Source organism: Drosophila rhopaloa, unplaced genomic scaffold (genome assembly GCF_018152115.1).
Source record: "Drosophila rhopaloa isolate 14029-0021.01 unplaced genomic scaffold, ASM1815211v1 contig_115, whole genome shotgun sequence".
Taxonomy (NCBI): domain Eukaryota; kingdom Metazoa; phylum Arthropoda; class Insecta; order Diptera; family Drosophilidae; genus Drosophila; species Drosophila rhopaloa.
In genome coordinates this window covers 4105519-4124696 of record NW_025334990.1, presented here as the reverse complement: position 1 = coordinate 4124696, position 19178 = coordinate 4105519, and the positions used below count along the sequence as shown (strand labels likewise).

General features: G+C 40.9%; 4 protein-coding genes across 7 annotated transcripts; 3 read left to right on the top strand and 1 right to left on the bottom strand.

Moving 5' to 3' along the window:
• The first annotated feature begins 11 nt into the window (after positions 1-11).
• Positions 12-1474, top strand: LOC108045753 (damage-control phosphatase ARMT1). The gene has a single exon (XM_017125165.2). The coding sequence runs from the start codon at positions 12-14 to the stop codon at positions 1410-1412; it is 1401 nt and encodes a 466-aa protein (XP_016980654.2). The 3' UTR covers positions 1413-1474.
• On the bottom strand, positions 1436-11774 carry LOC108045755 (ERI1 exoribonuclease 2). 4 transcript variants are annotated; one of them, XM_017125170.2, is made up of 3 exons: positions 11134-11774; positions 2555-2799; positions 1436-2484 (listed from the first exon to the last, which is right to left on the bottom strand). In XM_017125170.2, exons 1-3 carry the CDS (start codon positions 11154-11156, stop codon positions 1907-1909), a joined length of 846 nt encoding a protein of 281 aa, XP_016980659.1. In that variant the 5' UTR covers positions 11157-11774; the 3' UTR covers positions 1436-1906. The 4 variants fall into 4 exon arrangements, with proteins under 4 accessions (XP_016980659.1, XP_016980657.1, XP_016980658.1 ...); XM_017125168.2 differs by lacking the exon at positions 11134-11774 and adding an exon at positions 3888-4277; XM_017125169.2 differs by lacking the exon at positions 11134-11774 and adding an exon at positions 3028-3141.
• A 2260-nt stretch (positions 11775-14034) lies between these two features.
• LOC108039518 lies at positions 14035-16087 on the top strand. Its single transcript, XM_017116548.2, has 5 exons — positions 14035-14203; positions 14254-14500; positions 14559-14641; positions 14704-14853; positions 15070-16087. The coding sequence occupies exons 1-5, from the start codon at positions 14107-14109 to the stop codon at positions 15732-15734; spliced, it is 1242 nt and encodes a 413-aa protein (XP_016972037.2). The 5' UTR covers positions 14035-14106; the 3' UTR covers positions 15735-16087.
• Positions 16088-17537: 1450 nt separating this feature from the next.
• On the top strand, positions 17538-18752 carry LOC108045750. The gene has a single exon (XM_044456504.1). The coding sequence runs from the start codon at positions 17538-17540 to the stop codon at positions 18750-18752; it is 1215 nt and encodes a 404-aa protein (XP_044312439.1).
• Positions 18753-19178: the final 426 nt, after the last annotated feature.

Below are 19178 nucleotides of genomic sequence, written 5' to 3'. Positions count from 1 at the left end.
TTTTAACCAAAATGCAGAGCGAGGCCAGCAGTCGCGGCGATCTAACGGACGTCTCCATTGCGGACAATGAGGACACCATTGAGCAGTTGAAGGAGTTGCGATTTAATGAGAAAAATTTGATCATATACTCCCCGCCAGGAACCAATGATGAGCTTTCCGCCAGATATCTGTACAGCTTCGCTTTTGCGACATTTAAGCGAAGATCGCCGGGTTTTATCCAGGATTTAGTAACTTGTCTGCGGATTAGGGAGCCAGAAATTATAAAGGAGTGCGGGGACTACGCCCACTTCGATTTAAAGCGCACCATCTGGAGCCTGGAGCTGCTACGCGAGGAGATGATCAACAACGAGGAGTTCCAGATATTCCGTGTCAAGGCCCCGGACACTGAAAGTTGGAATGCCTTTCTAATGGGTCTCACCGAGGACAGAAGACAATGGTTCTCGGCCGTTTGGATACACGCCGAGTGCTATATGTACCGCCGCATCTGGTCGATCTTTCAGCGGTCAGACACCCTCGCAAACTACGATTACTTTGGCGACCAAAAGATGTCGGCCACTAGGAACCTGACGCCCATGATGAGGGGCATCCTGGTGGCGACCAGAAAACTGATGCGCAGAAAGAATAACTTCCAGCATTTACTTAAACTATCTACCTGGGGCAATCGCTGTGACCTGTCCATCACAACTAAGGGTCCGGATGCCAACATTTTTCATCGCATTTCTGAGTACGATGCGGATCTGCTGGCCGATCAGTCGGCGAACATTTGGGAAGACCTCACTGAGGCCTGTGAACCAATCTACGTGGATATCGTGTGTGATAATGCGGGGTTCGAGCTATTCACAGATTTGCTGCTGGCTGAGTACATCATTGAATCGGGTTTGGCTCGACGGGTGCGGTTCCATGTGAAGGCCATTCCCTGGTTTATCTCGGATGTCACGCATCAAGACTTCAACTGGATGCTAAATTACTTCCGAAAGCATGAATTTAAAGAATTTAGGGCTTTTGGTAGGAGGATACACGGCTACATCCGGGACCGTTCGTTTATCCTGTGCGACAAGAGCTACTTCTGGACAAGTGGCTACGATTGCAGCCAGATGAAGCGGATGCAGCCTTGTCTGTATGTCTATATCAGTGAAGCAGCCCTGGTAATCTTTAAAGGCGACCTAAACTACCGAAAACTACTCGGCGACATTAACTACAACTCCACGGACAAGTTTTCCGATTGCCTGCGGGGCTTTCAGCCAACCAGTGTCTGTGCCCTGCGAGCCATCAAATCGGATATCTACTGTGGGCTGCCTGTTTGCACGGTTGAGTGGCTAACCGAGGACAATCCTGAATGGATGATCAGCGGCGAAAAGGCTGTAATTCAAGTGGCCATCAAGCACCGACTGTCAGGTGACATAATTGTTTGAATTACAAAATTTATCATTCGGTGTTTTTGGATATTGCAATTAACAGCACATATTTATATGTAGCTATTGTCGTTTTATTAATTTATCTCCTAAAGTTTAGGCGGTGTAAGTCGTTAAAATAAGTATTGCATTCCGTATTATAGACTACAACTAAGCATTATCAAGTAAGTATGAATGGTAGAAAAATATGTATGCTCTAAGGCCATATTTATAGCTATTTATATATTTATATGTATGTATGATCGCTGCGATGCTTCGAATTGTTCAAGTCTTATCAATTGCCGTTACAAGAAAATTAGGGCAAATATATATAAAAAAAAGCAATTTAAAATTTCATGCAATATCTCTAGTTTTCAGTTTTCAGATCATCTTGATACCAATCATCTTTATCCATGCGTTTTGTATTAATAATTAAATAAAATCCAGTAACTAAATGGATATTCTGCGTTCTATTTCATCTTTTTTTTTTTGGAGGGATTGCTGGCCGCTGGAACTCACAACACGCAGTTGGGATTGAGCTGCTGATATGGCGTCAGATCTTTGGTGATCGAGAAGAGCGCTCCATCGCGCACCATCTTGCACATGAGAGCGCCCAGGTTCTTCGCATCATCGATCCCGGAATGAGCCCTGCCCTCAAAGGCCAGCCCCACGTGCGACAGGGCATCGCTGAAGTTGCACGGGCGGTACTTGTACCACGACCGATAGATGGCCCGCACGTCGATCCACTGGTTGAAGTAGGCCGCTTTGCGCATTCGCTTGCGAGTGCACTCCTTCGCCAAGCAGATGCCAAAGTCCCAGTCTGTCCAGGTGACGAAGGCGCAGTTGCCCAGTATGTTCGATTTGCTCATCTTCGGCAAGGTGAGGTTGCGGGCGCGGAGCTCCTTGCGCAGCCACTCGTGGAACATCATCAGCGCCGTCTGCAGCGGCACTCCGCTGTCCACAGTCTTCTGCTGGATGCCCGTCAGCTCCGTACAGTAGCTACTCAAGCGTGGTGACTCGATGGGCAGTATATATTGGTGAAACTCCGCCTCGATCTTGCCCGTCTTCAGGTTGACCAGCACGGCTGGGAATTCTAGAAATTACATATGTATCATATTAGTATTACTTTGTAATATATTAAATAAAAAATTGTAATTTCTTACCAATTATCTCCGCTTCTCGCCACTGCGGTGGCGCCTGCTTTTCCCAGCAGGTGGCCTCAAAGTCCACGGAAATCACATATGTGTAGGGCTGCATGGCCAGTTGCTTGGACTTCCTCGACTTCTTACTTTTAAGGGCCACTGTGTTGGCTGCTGTGATCTCGTCTTCGTTGAGCGACTCCTCGGGATCGTTAGCTGGATCTGGGCGAGCTCCGTCCACGTATATAGTATCGATCAGGCCCAGTTGTCTGCGAAAATAAACAGCAAATGTAAAATATAAGCGTTGATCCGCAGGATAAGCTCTTATATATATTTTTTTATAGATTTTGGTTGGGAATTTTGTAGAAAATAGGTATGTTATTTTCAGAGCTTTCCTCCAGCTGACCTGAGTATACGAACAAATCGGATTGAAGTGTACTACAGCTACTACTGTCTAGGAAATAGTTTTGAAAACAAAAAAACGAGAAGATCCTAACCTTCTCCCTGATAATTTGACTGCTCCTATTGCTGTTTGCCGTAGCATACAATCATGGGTTTGTTGTGCCACAAAAGGCCGTTGGTTTCGCCGAGGGCTTGGGCTATAATCTCCGGCTCGTTGGGTTTGAGAAAGGTGACAAAAGCCTGCCCCTTCATGCGACCCTGCTGCATCACTTTGATTTCCAAATTTTCGGTGGCAGTGTACTTGGCATAGAGTTCTCTCAGCTGCTGTTCATCCACGCTCTTTTCCAGGTTCTTAATGTACAGCTTGTTGCTGGGTTGCCCCGTTTTGTAGTTCTTATAGACAGGCAGAGCCTGGAGCTCGGCAATGGACAGACGCCCTTCTGGCTTCGAGATAGACGGCTTAAGGTTTTCTGGCAGTTTGAGTTCGATTTTGGGAGCACTAAAAGTGGGTATTTGCGTTTCTCGTCTGGGATTAGAGTGACTGGCTTGATGGACAGCCTGCTGTAGCATTTGACGGGTTCTCTTTAAGATCTTGGCCTGGACTTTTTCGCTTGAAGGTGGCAGCAATCGCTGCCTTTTGGCCCTCTTTTGGTCCTCATCCTCGCTCTCCAGTTCACTTTCCGATTCACTGGGTAAGACCTCCGTCTGGGTGCTCACATTTTGCTGATAGTTTTGGACCATCAGGCCACTGGAACGCTTCTCGAAAGGTGGCTCCAGATTCATGCGGTTCATCAGGTGCAGCACTTGGGTATAGAAGCGCGTGTTTGTCTGCAGACTCTGACCGATCCTGGCTAGGATTTCCCCGTTGATGGGTGGATAGCTATAGCTGAGATATGGCAGCGGCGGCTGTGTGAAGTCGCACTGATAATTGCAGGCATATAGCCTTCGAACGTACTTGTCGATTTCCGGATCCGGATCCTGTTTCCGGACATTGTTTCCCGCTGCCCTTGTCTGTGTGGATTTGCTGGCGCTGGTGGCTCCCATATTGGCACGTGGTCCGAAGGCGCTGATGCACAGCGGTTTGTCCAGCATTTCGCTTAGTCCATGCAGCTGTTCCAAGGCTTTTCCCGCCTCCTGCGAATCTGCGTACTCCAGGAGCGCCCTTTTCCGCCCGTAAGAGTTCAATGTCCGCGGCATGATCAGCTTGCACTCCTGGATCAGCTGCCCCAGTTCCTCCAGGGTGCAGGGCATCCGTTTTAGGAGCAGTTTGCAGCTGGGCTCGCTCATTTTCACCGGTTTTTTTTAGCAAGTCTCGAGAGTGCCGCATGCAAAATTCACAAAAAACATGGTCGTGTTGCCACCCTGTCGCAACTTGGTTTAGCAGCGGGACTGCGTTTTACAACACTGGATTTTGGCGGGATATTTAAAAAACCACAGATGTTGCGAAAGCCGGTTGTTTGGTCGATAAAATCGAGTTGCATAAAGCAAGTGCCGTCGACTCTTACTTTCACTAATTGCACCGGTTATCTCACAATCAGATAGCTGTGCATCTATTTTGGTTGGCTGACGAAAATCAAAAGAAAAACCATTCGTCAGTCAAAATTTCTCTGCAGAAAAAATAAAAAAATATGTGCCCAAATTATATCGAATTTTTGATTTATCAAATTCAAAATCATTTGAAATTAATTTTTTTTTGTAGGTTTACTATTTTAAACATTTTAAAACTTAAGACATTAATTTCAACCGAATTGTTGGAATTGTTGGTTGGAAATAAATTCTAAGTCTTTTATAAAATTTGTTTCAAAAAGAAATTTCAGCTAAATCAGAAATTGTTCTTAAACAATTTTAAAATACAATCAGTTGAGTTTAAGTTATTTAAAAGTTTTAAACATTATAATTTAATAAATACATTTATTTCTTAAACATACAGAACCCGTATTAAAGCATAGTTATACTTTTCGATGAAAAAATGTGAGCTAATGCTATAAGTTTTTAAATCTTTTTAATTTAAAAAATATCTTAAATAGGAGGAGAATTTTTCCCTTCTGAAAACTATGTTTTGATGATTTCTACATTGAGTAATGGGTGAAAAAACCAATAGAAATAAAAGGAAGAACAAAGTACTCTCTTTTACTTGACAAAAAATTGGGCAAAGAAAGTTGGAGCTTAAGAAGTTCAACTGTGAATAAAAAATGATATCAGTTTGCAATGAGGACTAAGTAGTCAACGACAAATGAACGAATCGCGTGCCATTGCTGGATAATCATGGGACCACTGTACTATACATTTAAATGCATTAAGCCCCCGTTGGGGTTTCTTGTTGGATTAGATCATTGTTGTGGAAGTACTCTCAATTCGATTAGGGTAATTTTCTATTTTCCAAATGCATTGCAGCCTCCGGAGTCAATGGACTTTTGGCGCACGCTCCGGGCATTTAATCAAATTGAATTACATATGAAAAATGCCTGACATGATCTGCTTTTTGATATATGGCACACACAAAGTGGTTATAAAAAGATCAGCACACACTCGTGCACAGCAGATTGCATAAAATTTGCAATGATTAAATGGACAACAACAAGAAAGGGGGGCGAAATGCAGGCAGGCCCAGTCGCACTTTCGATTTTCACTGGCTTTTTGGACGGTGAAAGGTGGACGGGGGCGGTGGTGGACCATATGCGGAAGTCCACTTTTGCACAAACAATACGAAATTGGATGAATGAACTCTGTGTCTCTGGCAGGCAGCCTGCACGAAAAAAAAGGAAAACCACTTTAAAATTCACTTTTACTTGCGCCAATTGAAACGAGTCCGCGCTGTCGGCTTTGCATTCTAAGTGACTTTAATGGGTTAAGCTATATTTAGAAAATTGCAACAAATTTCCAAGTAGGCGGAGTGCCAGTGGAGCACAGCAATTTGCACGCGGAAAAGAGGTTAACTAAGGGAAGGATCAATTGAAAATAGAATAGAATAAATAAATAATTTAGTATTTACCCGTCATGTATAAAAATAGATTTCAAGCTCTGGTAATTTTCGAGGTGGCTAAAATGTTAAATATTTTTTTGTAATAATTATTTTATTATTATATAATAATAATATCATAATTATTTATTATTTTTTAAAAATTATTTGTAATAATGATGAAAACTAAGTAAAAAAAAAAGGTTTTGTTATAGAAGAAATTAAAATATAACCAATGTGTGACATCGAGTTTAATCAATAACGTTAAATAATTATTTAAAATTAAAAAAAAAATACAGATTTTAATTAATTTAGAATGTATTATTTAATAAGTATTTGTAATAAGTTTCCTTCCAATTTGTTGATTTGCTTAAAAGTTAATTTGCAATATATCACAGTTTATAGTTAAGCTCTCTAAATATTTAAGTACATCATTAAAGGTTTTCACCTAAATGAAAACAATAAATTTTCACACTGACTGAATGACTCAGTTAAAAGAATCCTGAGTCCGCAACAGGTTTCCCAATTGGTCACAACCTGGTGAGCACACCAAGTGATGACAAGCCCCCTTTTACACATTCTATTAATTGGCCAACGAAAATTGCAGTAAAGTGCGATTTTCTTTGTCGCTAAACAATGTAGCCTGTAGTAATTACAAATCGCGCTACTGAAAGGCACTATTAATTAGCTATATATACTTTACTAGGCCCGAACAGTAGTTAGCCCAATTGTAGGAGGTAATGAATTGGCCAAATGAAAATCGTGCCTCAGTACAATGGAGCTAGCCAAATAAAAAACAACAAAACACTATAAATAACCTGAGGGTGTTTGCGCTTATTGCCAGCTTTTTAAATGGAAAAAATTCGTTTTGCTAATTTTAAAGCCATTTAATGCATGTTAAAACCAAGATTTTTATAGTCAATAAATAAATTATAACTTGATGCACGTTTGGTAGTAAAAGGTTTCATTTTTAAATAAAAGCAAAGTTTTTAAAAATGTAATTATTGTAGTGGCTTTAAAAATCGACTAAAAAATTGATCAAACGCAATAGAAAAGGTTTTAACTTTTCAGAGCCTCGACTTTTGCTGTTTTTTTCGATTGGTTTTAAAAACGTCTGGTAATTCAGAAACTGAAGGTGGATTTGAATTTGAGACCACTCTTTTCGAGTAAGCATTTGAATGTGTTCTGCATAATCTAAACAATCTGAAGAAATACAACAAAAATACCATCAGATAGTACTTACATAGTATTTACTCAGAATGCTCGTTATGCTTTTATGAGAGTATTTAGAGGGATCACGTGGCACCACCTCTTGCATTTAAAAACATTATCATGCATGGCAATTGACTTCCCCTTGGCTTTGCTAATTGCCACTTGCAGATACTAATATGAGTATTTATTTACGGATGATTACCGTCAAGGTCCTGGAAAAGGGGCAAACGGCTTGACTTGAGGCTGGGGCTTATTGCAATTGATAGAAATTAGCAAGTACATAGATGATGGGGAGAGCGGAATAAAAGGGGCTGGAGCAAATTGTATATATTTATTGCGCATACGCCCCGCATGCCGTGCTCAAAATGGAGGCGCGTGCATAAAAATTTACCAGGCCGGAGCCGGGCCAAAAATGTATGACGACCTTCTCTGGCTCTATTCAGTGGGTCTATACCCCGTGCCCCTCCAGTTTCTGGAACTCCTCTTGGCCCCCGTTTCGAAACTGCATTCGTTGGAATACCATATTCAGTTGCACTACCCTTGATTCGGTTTTCGACCAGATTCGTAGTCGTAGTGGTGGCGACGTGGTCGCTCGTGGGCCGGAATGCAGTTGTATCGGTAGCGGTATCTGTATCCGTGAGTTTTGTGTGCGCCATGCTCTTGACTTTGGATAAGTTTGGTGAAAACTGCTTTCAGCCGGATTTCCCGCACTCTGTAGCCATCAGAAACCCAGACGCAGATTGCCAGCCAATGTCGGGGCATCGAATTGCGCTAAACGTTCATTGGTCAACTCTCCGCCGGTCCGGAATCTTCTAGAGAATACCCTAAGATCGCTCGATCGATCCCCGCAAGGTAGCCCATGTCCAAGAAATAGCACTATGTTTGCCTAGAGTGTATGCCATCTTCGTTGTGGCCTTTTTGCACCCAATTGCTCTGTTTGATCTTTAATTTGTGCGCAGCAAATTTACTGGTCTGTGTATGCGTTTGATTCAATTGTTGCAAATATAAATCCATAAACTGGGCAATAATAATAAATTCATTTGATTTCTGCTCCATGCAAACGGGTTTCTACTGTTTCGGCATGCCGCCAATTGAAAAAGTTCTCACAGCGTTATTTACGACTACTTTTTAACTGACTGCAAGGCGGATCTGTTTTTAGCCTATTCGGCGTTGAAATTAAAAATAGTTTCTGTATTTAATAATAGTCTGTCATTATCAACGATTTGGAATCTTGATTGGGGAGTACTTAAGTGGAGGGGGGTTCGTTTAATAGGACTAAATACTAAGAGATTAATTTAGCGATGATACAGGGTAGGTTATTATTACCAGAAACGATCATTAATTCTAATTTTAGAAATATTTAAAAATAACTTTATTTTTGGCTTGTTTTTCCAGGTTTATCACCTTAATAACTGCTAGTACTGAATTTTAAAGTATCCCATATTACAATGTAAGCATCGGGGGAACGGGGTTGGGTCATATTTGTTTGTTGGTTTTCCAAACAGGTTTGTGTGGGAATGAAAACTAGAACTTGGGGCAACTTTTACAAGTTATAAAATTACGCAATTCGGCACTAGATTTTGCAACCGCTAATGTGGAATACTAGATTTACTCACGAGTGGATGGCCAAGACCTCCCATTGATCGATCAGGTGCATTTTGGAGGCGTTTCTTATCAATCGATGATCTATATAGACCAAGACAAAATACGACTCATCTGGAGTGGTATGACAAATCGAACTGACACCGATACGGCTATTTGGGTTTATGGTTAGCAAAGGTAAAAGCACAGATCTTGATTGGAAGCTTTAATTTCATGCCCATGCCCATGCCCGTTGTTATTGTTGCGACAACGTTTCCATTTATAGAATACTACGCATTTCAATTAATGAAATAGTCATAATTAAATTAAAGAGTCGCGCCAGCACGAGTCGTATAACAATAAGGTCTTCCAGCAGCCCGAGATTACCCAGATACATACGTGCATAGTATGTAAACACAATGCATATGCAGGGTGGTATTTATTTACTTGGTAACTCGAGACCATGTCGTCATATAGATTACTCGCTTTATCAATGCAGCCTCCCGTTTTACTTTTATTACATTTTTATTGTGGCCCACAAAAGTTTCCATTGCACATCTATAGCTTTAGTATTTAGTATATATGTTTCATATGTGCGATGTGCAAATTGAACTAGCAGGTCAGGCGAGGACATATTGGGGCCATCGGGCCGAGATACAGACACATTCTTTGTGGATGCAATCTGCTGCACTTCTAAAGCTTCCACTGGGGCCGACTGTCATCCGTCATCTGGCTAGAGAAGTCTCGGGAGTGGGGAGCCAGAAGCCCCGTTCTCGGTTCCAATTACACTCAATTACTGAAGTCGCTCCTAGGAGCTGCGATCTCAATTGCTAAAAGGCTGGAAGTTATTTTTGGAACCTTAATTGGAATTGCCAGCGGATGAGTCAGGCCCAACTATGGCAAATTCATCAGAAATCAGTTTGAAAGGTGCAATATATTCCGCAAATGAAATAAATTTGCAGAATAAACCGCTCCGAACCAGCTTCAACTCAAATCGCAATCAAACGAGTCGAGCATTTGCTTTCGCCATTAATCCATGCTGTAATCTTAATTGCCGCGACGCTCGGCAAAGTGCATGTGGCACTATATAGCATGTAGGATAGGATAGTCCCAATTCTGATTCCTGAACACGCGGCCAATCAATCAACTGATCGTAGATTTAACGCATGTGCGCCGCTTGATTAATTTAATCATGTGTGATTGTTTACTTTGCAAGCGTAAACAACGTAAACAGCATAAATAAATAAGCCCAATCGGAGTCAATGATGAATGGATAATTAAACACTTACAGACAGACGTTTGGAAATTCAATTCCTTGCTGCTTATTGTTTTATTCGTTGTAAATTGTGAATAAAGCAACAATGGAAATTGAGACATTAGACAAACACATTGTATTACAAAAAAACAATATTGCAGTAGTCTTCATATCTTCAATATCGTAAGAATTCAAACTTATCTTATTTACTATTATGCAATTCACTTAAGTTGTAGATTATTTTTTTTTTTTTTAATCATTTTTTGAATTTATAGAACATTTGTATTCGTTTCATAATGCATTTTTTTTTATTTCTCGTTTTTTCTTGTGGTTTTCTTGAACTTAATTTGTTTGGTTTATACTAGTTGTGAAACCGGTATTTTATACGTTTAACATTTTAGTTCTCTGAAAATCTTACAAACGATTTAATCAGAAGGTTGCTGATGAGCCAAAATATTGTGAAATTAAGATCAAGGATGTTTAATTTTGAATTTTAATGATAAGTTTGAGTACCGCTCATGATTATGCAAAAATCAAATTAAGTGCACTACACTATTTCCTTTTAAACATCATAATAAGTATAGTCACATTCGTATTGCTTTAGATAAATTGCAATGGTAATTTAACCAGATTATTGTTTTGTATACACTTATAAATAAATACTCAAGCTGTGTTTAAAGACGGTTAAACAGAAAATAAACGTTCTTGGCATTATCAAATTAAAGTCCTTAAGTGGTATCATTGATTTACCGATTACCTGTGTACTTTTCGCAATACCAGAATTGCGTTTCAGGAGGGGGCTAAGTGCATTGACCAACCTCAATATCAACATTTCAGCCTTGAGGAAATAAATATTTGCCTTAAAGTTATTACACGGCCTCAAGCGTTTTGCTGTTGACAAAGAGGCAACAAAAAGGCCAGGGTCTCAACTTTTTTTCGGCGGAAAATGAAAAATGGGGTCAGTTCAGGTCAGCCTGTCAGGATTATGATAGCCTAGAAAAATCAATTTTATATAGGCACAGGCCGGAGTTTTGGGGAAAACCCCCCTGAGGGAGAAACTCCGCCCCTGGGCAACTTAATTACGGCTTGTTAAGTGGTAACGCAAAGAGTAGAAAATTGGGTGAACCAAATCTTTTGAAAGGAAAATTCCCATACAAGTCTATGAGTTTCCGGGTATTAATATTGAAAACTCACCTTGCCAGTCTTATCAAGGCCATCTTTGTTGTTCGATTCTCCGGCTATATAATTGACTTTCCTTTTGGCAGAACCTCTATAAATATATGCTATTCGAAATTCGTCAGTTTATTTATTTATGTCTATCCTTTTTGTCTTGTTGCAATTTTGGCAGTGCAGAAAGTAACGGTAACTACGCGAAGGGAGGACGAAGAGGAAGAAGAAGAGCGAGCGCAATTTCTTTTGTTGTCTGCCCACACACACACGAAACTGCACACCGACACAATAACAGTTATTCAGCCGGCACAACAACAAAGCTGCGCTTTTTCGATATTTCCTTAGTTAGTGGTTTTGCGATTTATTTAACTCGTTTGTTTACATTTTCCCACACGCACAGTCGGTATCTTCTCTTGATATTCTTGTACAACTTAGGACGACGAGCAATCAAGTGCATTTGGGGTAAAAAGTATTGCAATTGCAACTGCAGTATGGCCAATCAACCGGTCAATATAGGTGCACTCTTATTGTTTGCATTTCTTGTGGCCCGGCAGCGCTGCATATATAGTCGCTAAGTATAGTTCTGTTCGCGGTCCGCATTTATTATTATTCGCTTTAACTTGTTCGGCGCCCGTTCAGTGGAGATGGGGAGCCACCGATGACAACATCGATTTCTACATCAACGGTATCGATGTTTAAGAATTATCGGTAATATCGATGCTTGGTAACGCATTATCGATGTTTATACATCCCTAATTCAAATTATAAATTTGTAATTAGTGCCCCAATATTCGTGAAGCCTAAACATGATAACGATCGGAGATTCAGGGAATTTTTATACCCTTGCAGAGGGTATTATAATTTTGGTCAGAAGTTTGTAACGCAGTGAAGGAGACGTTTCCGACCCCATAAAGTATATATATTCTTGATCAGGATCAATAGGGGAGTCGATATAGCCATGTCCGTCTGTCCGTCTGTCCGCCTGTCCGTCTGTTTCAATACCGTTTGCGAGCTCAGTTTAAAAGCTAGCGATCTGAAACTTTCACAATCGTCCTAAAACATGTGTACGCAGATCAAGTTTGAAAATCGCCCCGATCGGACGTCTATATCCTATAGCTCCCATAGGAACAATTGGATATATCTTGCAAGACTTTATGATATTTCGCGCAGTGTAAAAGCTATTGACATTAATCTTTACAAATCGTATTATTTTATGCATACCTTGATCAGGGTAAAAGCGCGTGGCGATCGGACGTCTATATCCTATAGCTCCCATAGGAACAATAGGGTAAAATCGGTTAAAATTTAATGATTTTTAGGATATTTCGCGCAGTGTAAAAGCTATTGACATAAATCTTTCCAAATCTTATTTTTTTATGCGTACCTTGATCAGGGTAAAAGCGCGTGACGATCGGACGTCTATATCCTATAGCTCCCATAGGAACAATAGGGTAAAATCGGTCCAAATTTGATGTTTTTCAGAATATTTCGCGATGTGTAAAAGCTATTGCTGTACATTTTTTCAAATCGTATTTTTTTATGCATTCCTTCATCAAGGTAAAAGCGCGTGCTGATCGGACGTCTATATCCTATAGCTCCCATAGGAACAATACGGTGAAATCGGTCAAAATGTCATGTTTTTTAGAATATTTCGCGCAGTGTATAAGCTATTGACATACATTTTTCCAAGTCTTATTTATTTACGCATACCTTGATCAAGGTGAAAGCGCGTGCCGATCGGACGTCTATATCCTATAGCTCCCATAGGAACAATAGGGTGAAATCGGCCCAAATTTGATGATTATCAGAATATTTCGCGCAGTGTGTAAGCTACTAACATAAAATTTTCCAATTCTTATTTATTTACGCATATCTTGATTAGGGTAAAAGCGCTTGCCGCTCGGAAGTCTACATCTTAAAGGAGATAGGAAAAATTGTTAAAGGCTGCGAAAGTATCCCTTTTTTTCTATTTGTATATGACATTTTTCCAGTATAAAAGCAATTGACTTGAAACGATGCTAATCTAGTTTACTTATGTATACCTTATTCCTTTCGCTACTTTTTCACTTTTAGCAATTTCGTCAAAGTCTGCAAGGGTATTAAAACTTCGGCTTGCCGAAGTTAGCTTCCGTCCTCGTTTAAATACAAGTATGTTCTTAAGTTGTATCCTGGATCAGATATGAATGTTTACATTTATACCCAATCGAAAGCTTAACGTACCAACCTTAATTTTATTTGATTTTCACTTCATTCAATTGAAACAATGAGTTGTTAAATTCATTAGAGATAAATAAATTTGAATGTTTTAAAAACATTTTAAACACCGATAAGAAATCGATTTTTCCGCCAAGAACATTGAAGTTTCTCCACCTCTAAAAGGTGGTTGATATACTCGCTAGTTGCGGAGTGTGTACTCACTTACTGTGACTTGCTGTGGACGGTGTACTCGCTAACGGGAAAATGTTAACCGATAAGCCGTTCTAAGTCCTAGCACTTTTTGGCACGGAGCGCACTTCAAATTTGAAATGTATTTTTTATTTATATAAAATGTTATGCGCACTAAAATATTTAAGCCTTCTGCTGAGTCCATTTTTGATAATTTTTGATCCGGTAGTTTAAGCCATACGTACACGAACGAAACAAAAGTATTTATTAAAAATGTAAACAATTTTTAATTATTATTTTCTTTTCTGGTAATCAAATTCAATATTTATGATCCATGAAACATGTTTTTTTGCTATAAATATCTAAACAAGTTAATTTAGATTTTATGTTTTCGAGGCCTTAAGTTATTCTTAACGCCGCGTTTTAAGAAGGTTCGAAATCTATTTTTTTTAAAGGTCATTAATGTTTATAAACCAAATAGAACATTTAAATTGTTGTTAAACTGTGAAGTCCTGTAATAAATGTCACTTCGACAAAAAACCAAACTAGAAATTTGACACCTATTGTATTGTATTTTAAATATTCCCCATTTTGAACTATATTTGAACCAAAATGTGGGAACAGCTGGAGAGATATCGCAATCACTTTTTGCAAAACGAGATCAAGGACGTGCTGAAGCCCAGCTCCATAAACAGCCACCAGAATAAGGGTAAGGATAAACTTGGGAACGACCAGTTCATACCAATAAAATTCATTTAGAGTGGGCAAAAGCCATGGAGAAGCGTTATATTTGTAAGTGCGTTCCGTATTGCTGCACTTCGACCTCCACACACCTGCAGAATAGGGCCCAATTGGCCTACGGTTGGTTTGCTCTTCCCAAACTGATGAAGGAATTGGACAGCGATATTCCCTTAACCCACTGGAAGGCAGTCGTGTCCTTGACAGAGTTCCTCTTAAACCCACTGAACGCCCAAAGAGCCATCAATGAAAAGGATCTTGTGAGAAAGTGGGTTGGTCTCCTTATGATTCCATTTCACTTCTATTTATGTTTCCCCTGCCAACAGGTTGAAAAATGCCTTTATGCGAATGCGATTGAAGCTTCACAAGGAGGAACACCAGGAGGTGGAAATGTATCTCAGGATCTATAGTTAGTTGAGGTTTCTTCATTAGCTTTTAGACAATATAAAAGTCTTCTATTCTTTTCCTCAGATATACTCTCTCGTAATTTGGATGGAGCCGAGAATATTGCCAAACGCAAGTGTCTTAGGGATGAGTTTTACAAAATCATTAAAAATCAGGAGATCAATAAAGATGGGCTGGCATCAGAGATACTACGGAATTTGACAGGCAAACCAAAGGGTAAGCTTGGGTATTAAAAGTGCTATCAATTTATTAAATTAGCAGTCTTATTAACTCGTTAAATTAAATAGTCTCCAGAGATTCCAGATCAATTAAAAGGTTGCCTACAAAAATGGTTTCCTTTAAAACCATTTAAGTGATTTAGAATCTCTAGAGTTTTCTGATTTGCTTTTCTATAAATAAAATATATAAAAAATCTGTTATTTATTTCCATAGCTCTGGAAATATTTTTGGAGGATCCTGATAACTTTTTGGCCATGGCTGAGATTTTCCATCAGGATCCCTGCCGTCCGCACTATCCACTCCATTTGTGGCACCACCTGTGTCATCTGCTGGAAGTTGCCCCCGAGCAGGGAATCGAGTTGGGTTTCTTCGAGCTGCTCCACTCGAGGATCCTGAATCGCCTGTCCAACTTTTGGGACATGGCCACCAAGGCGTTTGCCTTGCTGCTCCGCTGTGCAGAGGGTCAGCGGCGTTTCGATGCGGTGGATGGAGTGAAGCTCCTTTACGACGTCTTTGTCCAACCGGATGAGAACCGCAGGCTGCTACTGCCCCTTCAGAAGGTGGAGAACTGGGAGTACACGGTCTTGGCCCTGGTCAATGGCCTTCATAGCAAACGGGCTCTGTGGCGCAGCAGGGAGTTCACCCAACTGCCCTGCTATGTGGGTCGTCTGATGCAATCCACGGAGGACAATCCTCGCCTGCAACTCTATTGCCTGAAGGCGTTCCGCGAACTGGGAGTGATGCCCTGCATCAAGCGCTACATCATTGCCAACTGGTTGGAGGACATCTGCAAGCTGTTCTGCCTGGATGCGGAGGCCGAGTGTGCCAGGGATTCGCTGGTCGATTGGCTGCGTCGGGATATAGCCGATAGCAGCTAGAAACACACAAATACTCGTTTCCGCTTTCTTCAGTATTTCATTTTATTTGAGTCCTTTGTTGGTTGCCAAGAAACATAGCATTTCCCCGCTTTCAAACCGCTTAGATAAATCCCAACCGTTTCGAGCTACCCCTGATGTCCCAAAGAGAAACCGGTTAACAGAGGGGTATTATTTTTAACTGCCGAGAGAGCTTAAATGAGAGTTCTCAGCGGCTGTCAGCTGTTTGCTTCCGTTGCAAAATAAAACAAATTGTGGTAAATATTTAACACCTCTTAAATCTAAGGATTACACTTCCAAATTCGCTTTATTGCTGGCAATAAAATGTAATAAAAATAAAATACACTTCCTGTGGCCATAAGTTTGTACTTGCCTTGACCCTGGTTGATATTTATAAGTACATTTGCATATTTATGGACAGATAAATGCAAAGTGCGAATTGTCAAGAAGGCAGGAAAATTTTCCAATTTCCGATGCCTGGCCATCAGCGACAATAATGAGCAGTGGCACTGCAAGGATGCAAGGATGCAGGGCATCGAGGATGCAGTGCTGCCAGGACGACAACCGCAGAGGCAACAACAAAAGTGGAAAAGTAACAACCACTGACCAGAGTAGCCACAACAACCACAGTTTGCGGTTCCTGCCAAGCCTTCAGTGCGCTGCTCTCCACCCATCTACATCTACATATATTCATATCTATCCCTACGTATATATACAAAACCATTTTTTTCGTATTACTTTTCTGCGGTGACAAACTTGGCAACGAGTTGCAGTTCCCTTTTTAATTTATTTGGATTGGTGGAGGGGGTGAGAAGGAGTCCGGCATTGTCCCGGTTTTCCTTGTGCCCGGCCCACATTTCGCATTCAATCGGCAAGTTTTGTGCCTTGTCATCGGTGGGATTCTTCTTGGTAGCAATTTTCCAAAGTCCCTGGTGCCCGACTCTTTTGTGAACTTTTTAATTACCGCTGCGAGTTTGCCTTTTTTTTGCACCATTTTAGAGTCTTTTCCTTCACTTTTTGCTCTTAGCTTTTTCCCATTTTTCAAGTTGTTTATGAAATATTTTATGGAAATTATGCAAAACTTGTTTACCAGACTTCATATTCAGCATTTCAGCCATTTGGCGCCTTCAAACAAAGTTCCTCACTTTTTGCCACTCAAATTAATTGCATAACAAATTGTGTTGATGAAGTGCAAGAATGCCGGAGTACATCTAACTAAAATTTGCTTGGCCATGAAGCATAGAGTGGTGTTTTGTTTTCTGGTTAATATACATGGTTGGTTAAACTGGCCCTCCTCATCAAGTTTTATTGTGTACCATTCGCAGGAAGTGCTCAATATTACAGAATAATCAAAAAGAATATTTAAAACTCTTAAATAGCATTTAATGGGGAATTGAAACAAATGAGTAGAAAACTTTGGTCACTTAATTTTACACTAACAAGTATTTATGAAGATACATCGAGCTCTATTTAATTAATACACATTTTAATGCTGGGTTGTATATTTGACTCAAGAATTATTTCTACATCACTTTAATAAACCAGTGTAAAAAGCATATTAAAAACTAAAAAAAGACTTCGAGATATAAACTAAAGGACTTGATAAACAGATAGATGAATGGAAAGTAAAAGACCGAACATGTAACTCCTGAACTGGTTCCATCAATGCCTTTGCCCCGCAATCCATTCCCAATTGGTGAACATCAGAGGGCCATTATTGGAGCATTACCATCCTAACGACGGCCATTATTACTGGGAACAGACGGGGACTTTTGGGGGCATCCAGTTGGGGGATCCATTTCATCGATGGCCCTGTGGCGTTCGCTTCGCCTGAGCAACCGTTACATCAGCCAGCACGTGCTCCTCCTGCTGCGTTTCCACCTGGCGCAGTTATACTACCTGGGACTGATGCGACTCCGCTACGAGGAGTCCCGGAACGAGGTGCATTTGACCTACTACAGCGTCACGGTGTCAAGGCTGATTGGCCTCTGGTTCGCCTTCTTCTTCACCTTGGCCCTCCTGGATCCCTATCCCCTGATGCTCCACCTCCAGCTGGTGGGGTTCACCTGCTGCCTGCTTATCCAGCCGAGAGGAGTTATCGAGGAGCGCACTAGGTTGGTGAACAGAATCTTGCGGGTTACCCCGCAACTCTATCGCCTCTGCAGGCGCAAGTTGCACTTGTCCTGGACCTTGGCTCTCCAGTTGCTCATCAAGCTGCTCACCTTCCGGATGTTCTACGAAGGACTCCTGGGACCGAGGGACACTAGCTGGAAGATGCTGTTCATTGGGCTCTTCGTGGTGCCCGTTTCGCTTGCCATCTGGGTGATGGATGTCGTATCGCATCTGATTAGCATCGTCCTTTCCCTGCTGCTCAAGTCCTTTGAGCTGGTAAACAACGAAATGGCTGCCATTGACGAAGAGCTCTGCTTGAAGATCCTGCGATCGGATTTTCGAGGTGTAAGGAGGCTACAGAAACGTCTGATTTCGCTGCAGCGCCTGCATCGATCTTATGTCAGGATCACCCAGCAGTTGATCGATTGCCTGAGTCCCCAGTTGCTTTTGATTGTCCTCTACAACCTGAGCTCCATTTACACCTTTTCGAGTGGCCACTGGCGGCGTGTCCTCCAGTTTGCCGTCATCGTGAACAGTCTGCGATCGCTACTGTACGCCCTCGATGAACTGGTGGCCACCACTGGTGCTCCGCAGGACACCTCCTGGATGCATGTGGCGCGGTTACTCCAGTTCGAGGAGGTCCTGGCCACCCATGGATGGTTAGAGCGAAAGGGCTTCCGATGGAGACTCCAGGATACCGACAGTTTTGGTCAGAGCGTGAGGCGCTGTTGCTTCCAAGGGAGGATAAAAGTTCTTGGCTTAGTCACGCCCAATAGACGACTCCTGTTCCGCATCGCCTTCGCCTTCTGCAGCCTCCTGCATCTGCACTACATGTGGAAGAGGTCGGCCTTGGTGGCCGAGAAGGAGATCTTCATCGGTTCGGAGCTTAGTTTGAAACCCAAACATTGAGGACGAATGATTGTAGCTGTATACAAAAGTAAATGGAAATAAGCTAAATAATTAACATATTTTATTATGTGTATTGAAAACACTAGGTCAAATATACTCTTTCATTGATAAATGGTAAATGGAAAATATTTATTAATTTACAAATACCAACAACAATGACCTAGCATTAAGTTTACTTTTTGAGCAAATCGAATAATTTAAACAGCGTTTTTGTTCACCGAAACTATTGTTATTTACAATAGAAAAACAAAGTCATAGTTAAGCAATTTAATAGTTAAAAAGTTTACAAAATTGCTTAAACAAAAAAGATATAGTTTTTTTAGAAAGATTAAAAAGTTTAAGTTTTTTTTTTGGTAAAGCGAGTAATTTATACAGCCGTTTTTACTTTCAATGGAAAAACAAAGTCATAATTAAGCAATTTAATAG